The sequence below is a fragment of the Ooceraea biroi genome, chromosome 4 (assembly GCF_003672135.1).
Source record: "Ooceraea biroi isolate clonal line C1 chromosome 4, Obir_v5.4, whole genome shotgun sequence".
In the NCBI taxonomy this organism is placed as follows: domain Eukaryota; kingdom Metazoa; phylum Arthropoda; class Insecta; order Hymenoptera; family Formicidae; genus Ooceraea; species Ooceraea biroi.
The window spans coordinates 11292000-11306763 of NC_039509.1; the positions used below are offsets into that span (position 1 = coordinate 11292000).

Here is a 14764-nt window from a genome sequence, read left to right on the forward strand (position 1 = left end):
GTCACTCGCTCTCATTACCCGAGCAGTCTCTTTACCGGCCGTTGATTGGTCGTTACCCATAGGCGGGTTTTTTCCTCAGCAAAGGGAATTTTAATGTATAACCGACGAGAGAGTGAGTTCATGAATATGCACATAAATATAAAGAGCGAATACGGGCGCGAGTTGTTTTTTGCGAGGTTCTCGAACGTTAACGCGAAAATATTCGTTGCGCGGTTCTTGCTGGGCCAGAACGCACCTTCCTCGCCAAAGGAAGAAATTTTGTCCGCGGTCAAGGACGCCGTGGAGTCTGCAGGAATTCAGCTAATGCTGATTCGAACTTGTTAAAGCCTGTAGATATGACACAATATGAGCAATATAGAGATACATAATCTATATAAACTTTAATAATATAATTGATACAGCAAATTTAACAAGATAATTGATACAGCAAGTGAAACCGTGATAACATTTGATCACATTCATGTAGCAATATCGCACTCATGTTCGTGGTACAAATATTCCAATCAAGTATATCAACTATTAAAAATATTTTACATTACTTATCATACAAATTTTTCTTTTATTTTGTTATAGTTTTATCATGGAGGGTTTACTCTCTTTTTAATGCAGCACGAGCTCGCGCGATTCTGAGGTATTCGCGAATTTTACCGCGCTATTAAACAAACCAGTTTCCACCGACCAACGGTTTCCACTGATTCACGATAAACGGAAAAGAAGATAAAAAGTACCAAAGAGCGGCCGAGATTGTTCTTCAGCAATTTGCTAGCTCAAAGAGCGTAATTACGCTTCTTCGAGGGAAAATCTCCCAAAGTGGCCCGTTAATCAGTGGCGCCGGTTTTGTTCTTCGCCGTTCGCGAAACTGGGTCGCGCGCGCGTTGCAGTCGGCCAGGCTGAACCCTGAACAACACCATCAGGCAAACTGCGATACTTCTAAGGACGCCCGCATAAAGACAATAGTTTCGCATTTCGTGATCCCCCTCGACGAGGAGGAGGAACAACGGGCTCTGGAGAACGCGTGCGCTTTTTTTGGCCGCTGCAATTTGTGTATCCTCGCTTCCATCCCCGTCATCCTCTTCTCCGTTTCTCTCCTCGCTCCCCGTTTCACCGCCCTTTGTTCGCGTCTTTTCTTTTTTCATCTTTATTTTCGGCTTGTTCTCCTCTTCATCTTCTTCATCCTCCCGCGCCGCGGCGGGTTCCTCTCCTCCCTGCGTATCCTCCTCGCCTCAGCTCCGCGTCGCGAAATATCCCAGTGCATTCCTGTGTATCGCGCCTCAGCGATTTTGGTCCCCTCCCACCCCTCAGTCAATGGCCCTTAGGCTTCTGTTAGGACCGCATTCGAATCGCAATTCGAGTTCAGTTAAAAAGTTCATTCAACAGCGAAAATGCGTCGTTTAATTTCGATAAGATCAAGAAAGTTGCAACGCGTCAGCTGAATTATTTTGTTTTAAATTTCTTGACGTTGTTACGCCAACTGAATTCTGGCAGAACTCCAATGAGGTTTGCAATATATCCTCGAAGTAGTTCGGTACAAAACATGTTAATTAATCTCAGCTGGGTTTCACTTTAACGAGATTCTAATTAAAAGCCTGATTATCGAGGTAGTTAATTAGAAGCTCTTTGAAGCGCGATTGAAGTCTGAGATTCCTGATGACTGGCAAGCAAGAAGAGGAAAAAGACTTTCACCGGGGAAACCTCGTTTCTAAATTTATCGATTCTTATAAAAAGCACCCTGTGCGTAACACTCGCGGCTGCGTTCTCGTTCGCGTAGCGTTACTAAACGCGTTTCTTTTCATCTCCTTCCAGCTGTCTTGTGCAGCAGCCTCCTATTAGCATTAGCACTAGACTAACACGGCACATTCTCACCGAATTACGCAATCAGCCCTGCATCTCTTATTATTAGAATTAGCTATGCTAATTGTGTTGTAACTACACCTACTAACGGTTTTGATAAAAATGTTGTTACCGTACTATTAAACCGAGAATGATCGCGTGATACAATTTATGGTGTTGTACTCGCGGATCTGTTCTCATTCAAGCTCGTTGTAATTAATCTGTCCACTAATTAACCAAATAACCATCGGGATATTATGGGATATTATGTACCGTTACAATATGAATAAAAAAGACTCATTATATGTACTATATAATCAAAACGAATTATTGGCGAAATATAACTATTAATATAATAAGATTAGATTATGCATGTTTTAAAAAAAATGTATAAATAATTTTTCTCAGTTGTTATTAGCCAGCAGGAAATAGAGTGTCGCATTCCTTACTTATGTGCAAATCATACAAATAAAGAAACATTTACCGGATAAAGTTATAAATGCTACCGCTGTGCAAATATAATTTCTAATTATTCTACATAGTTCGTCCTCAATTTTGCTGCAATTCCAGTTATCGCTTTTATTGTTGCCATTATTGAATTGCCGTCGATTCTCGGAAACTAGACGGAGGCACGGCCGCGAATCGTTCTCGACGATACGAAGCGGCGGGCGTGCACGCTATTAACTCTAATTAGCGATTATTAGAAGACATTCCGTGGAGACGGCGCCGCAAATTGAAGGCGGTATAAACCGGCGTGAACGGCCGAACAACGACAAGGCTGGGCGGCAAGCAAACCAGACGAGATATGACGGCCTGATTAAAACGAATCGTTGACCGGCACAAATGAAATTGCAAGTCGGCCAATGCGCCAAGATAAGCGATACCTCGAATCAATGTTGCCTCATGTTATGAAAGAGGGAGTCTATTGTACTCTCGACATGTCTCTTTCTCTTCCTGTAAGAGAAACTGGAAACTGGCAAAAATATATGTTTGAAAATATAAATAGCGAATAAATTTGAGTTATTAAATACTGATACACACGTGTGTGTTTCATAAAAAATTTATGAGTTCCACTTTAAAGTAGTTCACCAGTCCGAAAATGCGAGACAATACTGTTATATTTGTTTCCAGTCGTGTAGAACCGCGTGCGGAAAATTTGCATCGGCGCGGAGTGCGAATTCCAGGTCGGCGATTTTATCGCGGCAGCCGCCGCCGAATCGAGCCCTCGATGAGAGAGAGAGAGAAAGAGAGAGAGAGAGAAAGAGAGAGAGAGAGAGAGAGAGAGAGAGAGAACGGGTAAAGGTATCACCACACTGACGAAATAACGCAGGAATATAAAACGCTTTCGCGCATTATTGAACGCGTGATATGGCGGAATAAGCGCTGATGGTGCAACGAAAGTGCGTTGCGCAAGTATCTTACGAAGCGGCCTGATTTATGGATTTACGGGGTAACGTCGAGATATGACGTGAGCATATGCAGTATGCGTACGAGTTCCGATTGCATCGATAACCTTGATTAACCGCAAATCAGAGAGATTCTATCCAGTCGATTCTACCGAGTCTATATCTTTCTGGATCGTAAAACCAGTTGTGAAAAAGGGATAATTACGCATAAATCTACGGTGCGAAAGTGTAGGACGTGTTGGCGAGAATGTGTTGGTAATTTTATAGTATACTATTCTTATACGTTTTGTTATCTATTACAATTTCAGGAGATTTTCAGAAATTAAAAAATAATTTGTCCTATACTTCGAAGTACATTATCCGTTGATTATGGTATGGGAATATTCTACTTACATTTAATTAAAAAATATAAGTACATATAAGTCTGTCTGTTTATAAAAAGAATAGTAACATTTTAAAATATTTAGTATTGGAGAAATATGCTTTGTTACCTTTTTTCGAAACGGTATTACGGTATTACGGTATATACAGCGAGAAGATACGCGTCTCAAGCATGTGAACGCGAGTATTCAGGGTGTTTCATCGAATCTACATTTGACCAAAAAACAATAGCCTCTGTATCCACGTAAAATTCCACGTTTCAGTTCCACATGTAAATGGAGATGCATCACCGAATGTGGGATGAGCACGAATACTCGAATACACGAGGAATACCTCGAATTCCTTCACACGCGTGGGAGCTAACGAGTGATGCGTCGCTCTGGACTTCAGATAGGTGCAAATGGAAACAATATATCGGCGGGGAGGACTTCTCGCGCGCGACCGCTGCTCCTTTCTTCCCTTCGAGCGAGCTCGCGAGTTTCTAGAAACGCTAATGCGTTTCCTCGGTTCGAGCTTGATCGATCGACAATCCTCGTCCTGCGTTAATAACGGTTAAGCCTGGGCCCTCACAAGCCGTTATTTATGAGAAGTGGCTCAACGGAGAGGGAGTTAGTGCGATGTAAACTTCTTTCTCCGACATTCCAGCGTAAAGGCGCTGAATTGAATGCGCCCATTGTACACTTAATTCATGCGTGACTCCAAAAGCTTGTCGGATTCGTTACATGCGTATAATTCTCCTTCGTTCTCAGAGGAACGGTATTGTCTTTCGACTTCCGGTCGTCGCCCTCGCACTTCTTATTCCACGGAGGCGTTTCATCGGAGACCGTTCTCGCTTCTGGATGTCAAAAGCTGAAAACAGTTGCATCAATAATTACCAATCGGTTTGATGCACATTACTGGAAATAAAGTGACTCGTTATGGTTATTTAGTTCTCAAGCACGAAATTGTTAACTTCGGATACAATCTTTGAAAAATTGATCAAGAATGTGTGATCAATTAAATTGGATCTTATCTGGATTTTATCTTAAGAATTTCACTCGACTCGAGATTTTTGAGTATATCACGTGAATTGCATCTTCGTTATCGATGCGTTCTTATTCGCGGCGTAAAATATGACTCCCATTTGTTTCATGGCAGAAATAATTTCTCCCGTAATAAAAATGAAGATATCTCCTCGAGATAGTGCACCAACACGCGTAACGCAGAAGCTCGTGGTCAGCCGGCGCCTTATTGGTTCCTGCGAACCTTTGTTCAGCGCTTTGTCGCGTCGCGCGAAACGAGTTGGGTTACGCAAGGGATTCGCTTGCAAAAGAATCATGTAAGAAAGTCGCCGAGAGCCCGCTCAACATAATGCGTGCATTGATACGTTCCGCCGCGCTGCAATCACCTTCATGAGTTCGCGTTATGCCAACTACGCCTGTCTGTCATAATGTCAGTCATTAAGCTGATCGACCCTTCGAGGAAAAATCAGCTGATAGTCAATGGTACGTTTCTACGAGATACTTGAGGAGTCAAAGCGAGAGAAACGTCGGCGGGAAGAAACGCGCGACGGACAGACGCTGAAAAAGCGGAACGGGCGCAAAGTACACGTAAGGGGTTTTCACCCCCTGCGGTCCCGGACTGCAGTTCGGCAGCCATGTTCCGTACACATCCGTGTTTGAAGCAGCCGATAACGCGGTCTCATTGCGTGCCCGGATCGAGTGGCAACATCGTGCCGGGCCGACGGAGGCGAAATCAATTAACTCCGGCGAGAGAGACACACGCGTGTGCGTAGCGCGCGAGTGCGTCGCACGCGCGCGCGTAGTGGACGCGTAGTACGCAGCGTACGCGCATGCATACACAGGGTGCTCCAGAAATCACGGGCGATTCCTCGGTGAATTTCGCTCGAGTTGATTCTCAATGAAAGATGGACTGCGATGTCAACTTTGGCATTGAATGTCTCATGAGCAAAATTGAAAATTAATTACAATTAATTAAATGCAAAATTGAAAATTAATTAAATGCTCTGGGAAAGCAAAATTGGATTCAGAGTTGATCAAAATTATAATTTTATTATTTTATATATTGTCGAGAAAATTGTTCTTCGATTGTTTAATAAAACTATTGATATTAATAAGTATTGGTATGACTTCCTTTTGGTGGACTTTTTACGGTTAATTTTTTTAGACACCTTGTGTATTGTAGCCTGTACGAGGCGCCTATAACGCGTGCGTAGCCGCGTGGGTTGCTATGGGCAACCTGTGACTAACACACGTTCCAGCATCACGTCTCTCACCCTGCTCCTCTCACCCCATCTCTTCCCTTTTCTCCTTCCTTTCTCTCATTCTTTCTCTCTATCCCATGCTCTCTCTCACTTTACGTCGGTCCCTTTTTGCTTCCTTTCTCTCTCTCTGTCTCGCGTCGGATTCAGTGACGTAACAGTCACTGCGCTGGTATTCGGGAACTGATCGATTTCGAGAGAGAGAGAAATTTCGAGTATCGTAGCGCCACGTCATCACGTAATTATGCGGCTGTGTTAGGAGAGGGAGACTCAATTAAGTTATGAACGATGAGCTCGTTTCGTTTCTTTTGACAGCGTTGATAGCAAGGAGCTGTAGCGTAGAACCACTTTCGAATAATTCCAAATTTCTGTGAAAACTTGAAGCGATCGTGACCGGTAATATAATTGCGTAGGCATTATTTATAAAATTATATTTATCATCATATCATTGATCATTTGAAACAAAAGGAAGACAAATATTTGATAATTTTCTGCAGCGTTTAGGAATAGTCCAGAAATGAAGAATTCCACGATAAATAAATACCGTAGACGCTGGAATGGAAAGTACATTGCGTACGGTTATTTCTAAAAGTGCATTCCACAAATTGCTTGATACGTCACTGCAGGCCATCTCTTTTATGCGACACGTTTATCCTTCTCAGGGACACTCGCTTGTTCGTCCTCTCTATCCCCTCTATCTCTCTCTTTCCATCTTTCTCTCCCCACATTTTGTACCCTACGTAGCATCTCGCGTCTTCGTTGTGCCTGCTGCGACTCGCTGGTCCCCCCCTCTTTCCCAGGGACGGGTCTATGTGGCAAATACATAACACAACCAATGAATTTAAACTTTATATCCTCATTTTTCGTCATAAGTTGGCGTAATATTTCTCCCCAAAAATATTACGCAATTTTTAAAGATTAATGTTGGATGAAAGAAGAAGATAAGGCAAAAGACATTTTTTGTCTGGTCTGGTTCCGTTGGAGGCTTTTCTATTAGGGAGAATGATCAGGCTCCGGAACATCAAGATGCACTCCTGCTGCCTCCCCCCTCGCCCGCAGAGCTCAGGGATGTACCGCACTCATTACGGTGCGACGACGCGTGACCGCCGAAACGCCGTTTACTCAATGTTTTCCGTATCTACGAGACGTCGTCGATTATCGATTTTACGATAGGTATATTCCCGCGTACGCCCGGTTCCCCGATGTATTGTGTAACGTAAGAGCGGGATGGTACCATCGCGCTGTAGGGCCTCCTGCGGGAGAGATCAAATTTCTCGACCTTCCGTGATGATAGTTATCGGTGCACACACCGGCGTAATTGTAATTAATTGCCCGGTTTTTTTCGGTAGAGTGTATCCGTGCGGGAAATTGTTTCTCTTTCTCTTCTCTCTTTTGAATATCGATTTAAAACTGCAGGTATAGAACAGATGAATTAGCCTGAATGAATAAAGAAATTTTTGCAGTCGCAGAGTTTTAAACAGTAGGTAAATCAAAAGGCAAATATCAAGTATCATCTTTAACTCTTTAACTCAATTTCAACTTGTCCTGATAAAGGGCACTTTGTGCTCAAAATTTTTTATATTTTCCATGCTTACTAAATAAATTTGTTGCAATTGCGCTTATTCATTTAAAAATGAACGCGTCATCGGACAATTAAACCTCTAACAAAGCGAATCTGTCAAAGTAAAGCCGCCGTTTGCGGGATTCCCCAGGACAGTGCCTGGGTCTCCGCTGAAATGGGATCGTCCCTGAACTCATGGCATACCGTGTGGAAAGGAAGGGGTCATGGAACTCACAGAGGGAGAGGACCACGTCATGGTGGAGGTGGATGAAACACCAAAAGAGATAGATAGAGAGAGAAAGACAGTCGTATCGCGGATGCTGGCCGCGAAAAGAAAGACAAAGAGTCGCGGCGAACCCTCGACCACTACCCCCTCGTTGGGACTCTCTCTTCTCCTTGCCTCTCCCTTGCGTTCTTTTCTGTTCAGCTCTATTCGCTCAGTTGTTGCTTTCCAGCTACGAAGAGGGAGAAAGAGAAAGGGAGAGGAGAACGGTATGGCAGCTCTAGGAGCCGAGGAAGAAGAACGTTGGAATGCAAGTTGGAGCGAGATGGAGAGAGATAACGAGAGGAGGAAAGAGAAAGTCGCCGTGGACACGGAGGAGAGAGAACAGCCATGGAAACTGGAGAACACTGGGTGGAGAGGGAAAAGGAGCAATTCCGGCTATAACGGCGAGTAGAGACGACTGAATCCTGAGGGAGGGAGAGAACGCGAATTGCATGCATGGAGAAGAGATAAACTGCGAAAATAGTTGGAGTAGTCCATCTGCGGAACACGAGGAAGGCGACGGGAGTCTTCCGAGGAATGGGATCAAGGAAAGAAAGAATAACAACGGCGTGGCGCGCCGGTTCAAGGTGGAGGAAACTTAATCTTCCAAGATTAAAAATACAATCGTAGCGTTCGAGAAGGGAACGAGGGGGAGGAAAACAAGGAGGGAGCAAGAAGAGGAAGGCAGAGTGACGGGGATAGAGTCGAGGTATAGACCCCTCGGGGAGAGAAGGAAGAGAGTTTCAGCGGGAGTTTTGAAGGGACAGGGAGAAAGACAGAGAAAGACAGAGAGAAACAGAAAGAGAGGTGAATAGAAGCCAGGGCAGGGAGCGAGCAGATGAGGTGAGTTAGAGAGTAACAGAGAGAGAGAGAGAGAGAGAGAGAGAGAAAAGGGGGACTATTCGGAGGGGGACAGACGAGGAACGGAGGGAAGGGTGAACAGAACAGAACAGACCAGAGCGGAGAGAGGGTAAGGGAGAACGAGACAGAGAAAGAAAGAGAAAGAGAGAAAGCGAAGCTACAGAGACGAAGGAAGAGAACAGAGAGACCAGGCAGCGAGTGCGCCCACCGAGCCGCCTCCATACCACCTCCAGCATTCCCAGCTTGCACACACAGTTGCAGCTGCACCGCGGCCGTGGTTCGCTCGTGTGCACATGCGAGATTGCGCGCGCGTCTCTCTCGCATAATCTTTCGCGAATCTTTCGTATGTGTGTGTGTACATACATACACACACATATGTATAGGCACATATCTATAATATAATATTACATTCATATCGTGGCGCGCGCAACGTCGCCTCCAGTCGCAGTTTTAACGACGCCGTTGCAGTTTTTCCTCCGGTTCGCCGCGTGTGCGATCTTCCCGCGTCGAGATTGTTCGTCGGACAATGTGATTCTCGAGATCATCGTTCCCGATGTGAGCTCGACTGCAGCTGGATTTTTGGCGGTCTCCAATCGGCAATCACAGGGTTCGTTGCTAATCACGTTACAACGAGCGGCGAGACGAGCGTGATGCTTCCGCCGACGTGAATTCGTAATTCCCGAGGGTGACGAACCGATATCGATTCCGTCTCGAGCTTTTGCAACATTCATCCGCGGCAGAGTGTGTGACAAGAAACTTTCCAGGTTCAGGAGCTTGACATTGACGAGCTCTCTGACGCAAATTCGCTGGATGAGGAGGATCCTCGTCCGAGATCAGCCACATCTCTGATGCAAGATTCATCTCCAGTCTGATCTCTCGGATTGGCCGCTTCGACTAGCGTCGTTGCGCTCGCCACTCTTGCAGACGGATTCGATCGTTCGGATCCTGGAGGAGTCCCGAATACTGCGGGAACGAGTGCAAGTGCGGTTTGGAAACCGGAGTGCAGTGAGCGCGTGCCGGGTTTTTCCTCGCGTTTCCCCGGCGAGCCGCGACTGGCGCGGAGCACGTGCGAATCGCGAGGCGAGAGGAGTCGAGTGCACGCTATCGATCGCATCCCTCTCGGCTGCAACCTCGGGGAGCGTGTCTCGTTAGCACGATATTCAGCCGGCCGGCAGGAGGAGACCTGACATTTCGCAAATGTCAACCGCGGCCGCGCTGGCGTAACTTCCGCGTAAACGGAGCGAGGCTGATGAACGATAACTTGCCAACTCGAAGTTTTTCGTGGCGCACTCGCGAGTCCCGTTCACCGTTCCTTTACTTCTCGCCTTTTGCCAGGAAACCGAAAGTGACAGACGAGTCGAGTGCAATGACTCGTGACACGTGATCGACCGAATCGATTGGAAGCTGGGAAGATTGAACGTCTTCGTCTCGGGACACCAGGAAAACAAGGATACCTCATCATGGATTGGATGAGGCGGCAGGATGTCAAGGAAGAGCCGCAGGAAGCTCCTAACGCCTTGACACCGGAAGACGACGACGAGTGCTATTTTGAGGAAGATGCGTCGATAGACGAGGGAATGGTACGTGAGATTTTCGTTGCGGTTATCGTATTTCGTGACCGTTTTAAGAATCGATTCGTGATTGTCCTGCGAAAAATGTTGTTCTTTCTCTTTCCGAGATAAATCACGAGAAATTACGTGTTGGACGTCTTGCGTATACGCGAATAATGATTCCAATTTACTTGCCGGATCATTTATGTAATGAGACCTGGCAAAATGTACTAATTCTACCGCAACACGTAAACGTTTATTAAAACGTGCATGTATCGGTAAATCGAACTGGCAATCGAGGCGAATGAAAGATAACAGTTTCAACAATGCGAGTCGCATTGGCTAAGGAGATACTGACGTTTCTCCGTCTGGCGTTGCATCGGTCAAGGTAAAAATCTGCATATTCCGGTTTGGAGAACACAAGAAACCCAGCGCTCGATCGCAGACCTTTTAATAACTGTTATATATGCGAACGAGCATCGTGAGCTTCGCCGTATCTCGACGTGTCCGTGGACGTTAATAATACGCCGTTATCGAGCGCTCGCCACGCTCGTAATAATCGTCGCGGTCGCGTTTATGCATCCGCGTCCGATGTTTGCGCGCGCTGCGAGTATCGATAATTTGCGAGTCCTCCACGTATCTGCGAGCACGACGCGTCGTGCCTCAATGATAGCGAGGTCCAAGTACACGCTCGCGATATCGCGTCCTTCGGCAACCTCTCGCGGAATCAGCGAAGTTCCTGCGAGTTCCTATCGCAGCGTGCTGTTACGCATCGAATTGCACACGCACTCCCCCATTATGTCGTGCACCCTGTGCGAGAAGCCCCAAATTTTCTCCAGGTAATTATCGGGGCGGACGCTGACTGTTAGGGCGCTCGATCATGTGTCGCCGCCATCCCTTTTCTGCAAGTCCCCATTACGCTTCGAATAATGTTAGTCGAAAGTTCATGTTACACGATAATCTATCAGTAACGATTATTGAGTAGCTTTTGTATAATTTTTTTATATTTTTAAGGGAGATATATAATATCTCAGTATTGCATACAGAGTATAATATAGATGACATATTATAAATTTTTTATTGCGACTGGGACTGCCAGTAACTAATAATTTGAACCTGCCAATTCGAAAATGTTACAAATTTAAGCGGGAGGACTATGATTTATTTGGAAATGTGCAATTTTCATGATAACTATTTTGATTTGCCAGTGCGTTAATAAAAATTATTCCCTACGGTATCTGTGGAACGTTTTGCTTTACGTACGAACATTTCGTTTAACATACTGTTGGCGGATACCGTGTTGCGTGCATCGCGCTTGAGCCGGGTGGCTCGAGAGAAAATGGGCTCGAGTGTAAAATTACGGCGAATCTACTGTTACGTCCATTGTTGCCCCCGAAGTGGCCGCTTGAATTACTAACCGCTGGCGGAGTTACTCCGCTCCGGGCGCAACCGCACGCGAGTCGGCGCGCGTTTGCGTCGCGCAAACGTTTAACGGGGACAAAGAGCCGCTCGCGGCGATAAATCAGAAAATTATGCGAGAAAATCGAGACGCGAGGGTCGCCCCGGCCGTGCATCCAACGTTCGCATCGGGTATCATCCTTTCTTTAGTGCCGTAATATCTAACTGCTTGCAAATGGTAGGACTGGAATCCACATCTTGCTTGATCTTCAATTCTAAAACCATTTTCATCAAATTGACTTAATTAAAATTTTGTAATTAGGAAAATAAATCCCACAGAGAAATATGAATAATTAATTCTTAGAAGAGCACATCCAACATATCAAGAAATTAAACGACACTTTTCCTTTTTAAACTTTCACTGAAGCGAGATGTTGCGTGACACGAGTCTAGAAGAGAGACTGAAAGGAAATGCGATAGCTCTTCGCGGTAGTCGGTCTAGGGCAACATGCCGGATCTTGGCGACATGCCGACTCGGCCGGAAATTAAAGGAAAGAAGGAAAAGCACCAGTCAATACATAAGATGATTATCGGAATTGCGCGATGGTGGCGGTTACGGAAGTCACGCGAGCTCCGCGTTTTCCAACTCTCCTTCTTCTCCCTTTTTCTCCTTTTTTGGTCGAGCCTCGATAAGAGCAAGCGATAAGTTACTCGAAGCCACTTCGGAAACCTTGGCAACGCCGAGGTGCTTTCAAAGTACCAGGATGATTCAGCGCCAGCTGCGTCCTCAAAGAAGAAGGAGGAGGAGGAGGAGGAGACCCGTCTGTAGTAACAGTGCCTGAAATTTGTTAGTCAAAACTGAAACATCGATCCCACGGCGGTGCGGGATTAAGCGTGTATGTCTGAACAGAATACTCGACGAGGTTTTCCACCTTGTCGTCCTGTATGCGTGCGCTGGTATCACGTTAATCCGCTTCCTGTTATCTTCTGGACGATCGTATCGGCCGGAAGTGACTCGCAGGGAAGCACAGAAGACAGGCGGTAGCGTAGGTGGTAGCAAGATAAAGTCCGGTAAAGCAAATGATCCACCGGCCACTAGTATTTCTTGTCTAAAATCGAGAATAACAATGGTAAAAGTTTGCAAAACAGTGTCTAATATAATAATTACGATATAAAGATATTGGCACATCTCGTCATGATATCATTATTTGCAAATAATATGTTTTCTACCATACCGATTATATCGTACAAAAATATTTTTCCGCGAAGCGAATATTGAACGAATAATCCAATCCTTCAGATTCCCGAAGACAGAAATCAAATTTCCGTAAATCCATTCGAGATATCACATCATATTTGAGTTTCCTCTCGTAATTTTATCCCTTCCTTCAAATTTTATGTCGGCATCGAATGTACTGTTAAACAAGTTTAACAAAACCCACAAAGTATCTTTAACAACGTTGGAAGTTTGTATTAATCGTGACAAAAGTTTCTTCGCGTGTTCCATTATATATAAATCGAAACGCGCGTTCGTGCCGTTGTGGTCTTTGCCAGATAACCTGCAGTGCGTGCCGAAACAACGGGGCCGCCCGGAGATTGAAATATAATTTCAATCGGAAAGATCGAGAGAGAGAAAGAGAGAGACAGAGACGAAGTGATAGCAGGATAGGACTGATGGAGTGCCGAGAAGAGAGAGAGAGAGAGAGAGGACAAGAGAGCCAGAATAAAGCGAGGGCGTCTGTCGCTCGGAGCGCGTCCGCAGGCAGAAAACGGGGGGACGATAGACGACCAGTCACCATTTCACCTCACCGGCCACGGCCACGTCGGGGATGAAGTATGACTCATCCGGGTGATGCCACCACCCCTGTTTTTCGGCCGCCTCATGCCGGGAAATCCGCCACCCCCTCCCGTTCGCTCCCCCAGTTACCGAAACTGTTCGCCAACCCTCGTGTTGCCGTGGAGTCAGCGAGGAAACGAGCATTATCATAATCCGTAGCGACAGCAGGAAGAAAGATGCATCAAGGCGCGTGCAGTTCAGGTGCCCGACTGCCATTGTCCATGGTGTTTCGTGCTCGTCACGGATCCAAAGTCGATCGTGATGCCTTTCGAGGGCAGCGGGTCGGCATGGACGATCGGTGCAGCCGTGGCCAAGTTAATTCGAGTTTTAGAAGAGAAGAAACACAGTGTGATGCAAACAGGGAGGGTAGAAGTGTATTTGCGAGGCATTTGTGCCTTGAAAATAACGAATTTGCGATGAAGGATAGTAATCTCATTTTTTATATGTCTTTAATATCCTTTGTTCATATTATCAAATTTATACATATGCATTTTGTCTTACATATTATTTTGCTATAAAGTGTGCTTTGTTTGAACATGTTACGAAATTTTCTTACAAAGATTAAAGGTAATTTCGAACGAGTTATGAAAACGGAAAAATGGCTTGTTCTCTACTTATCTGTATTGCCAATATTAGTATCATCGTTTGGAAATCAAAGGACTCGCACACATGTCTCCCCCATATTTAGTTTCCCCGTCGTTAACGTGGTAAGTGGGAGGGACGGCGTCACACCGTGGCATGAAACCAAAAAGAACAGGATCTAATTCACATATGGCGTAAACGAGAAAAAGATCTAATTCACATGTGGTGGAACGCGCGTCATCACGACCGCGCTTGGCGAACGAATTAATCCCACTTTTTAAAAGTTCTTTTTGTCTTCTCCTTCGTTCTCGCGGGAGAGTACTTTTACACGCGCGTATCGCGTGTTCTAGAAGATCAGGCCGAATTGTTCCTCACAAAACTCCAAGAATTTTATGAGACTAGCGACATCGTTTTATATTTCTTCTTTTTAATTTCACAAAAGTTGCAATTCTGATTCCAATTCGTAACTTGCCATCTTGCGTGCACGAGAAATCTTTATTTAAGAAACGCTTGCCAAGAACTCGTCAAGGAACTTGTTCAGACTCGCGAAAGGAAATAACATTCGATCGGATCATTGCCAAAAAGGATTTGCTTTTTACATCTGGAAGACGATGCTGAATCTTACGAAACACCCTCTGTTCGATCGGGAAGAGCCTCGCATCTGCCTCGTGCGAGTTGACGGACGGTCTTCGATGTTGGAACGAGATTACGAAGTTCTTGGGTCTCTTCGGAGGCGGGGAAACGCGAATTTATGCCCTCCGTCGGCGCGCGAGAACGATAGAACGCACTTTCAGGTGATCATTATTGCAGAGAGGGAGAGACAGCAGCGGGGA

At 45.5% G+C, this 14764-nt stretch overlaps 1 protein-coding gene across 4 annotated transcripts in view; it reads left to right on the top strand.

The window, feature by feature from the left end:
* LOC105275842 (amyloid beta A4 precursor protein-binding family B member 1-interacting protein) overlaps nt 1–14764 on the top strand; it is a 108785-nt gene that overhangs the window by 46063 nt on the left and 47958 nt on the right. Inside the window, exon 1 of one of the 4 annotated variants that reach the window (XM_011332987.3) lies at nt 8796–10144. The exons of 2 other annotated variants lie outside the window; for them this stretch is intronic. In XM_011332987.3, the coding sequence (XP_011331289.1) occupies nt 10025–10144 (120 nt within the window). In that variant the 5' untranslated portion in view covers nt 8796–10024. Of the gene's footprint in view, nt 1–8795; nt 10145–14764 lie in introns of those variants that run through there. One more of the 4 variants, XM_011333005.3, reaches the window with a different exon arrangement.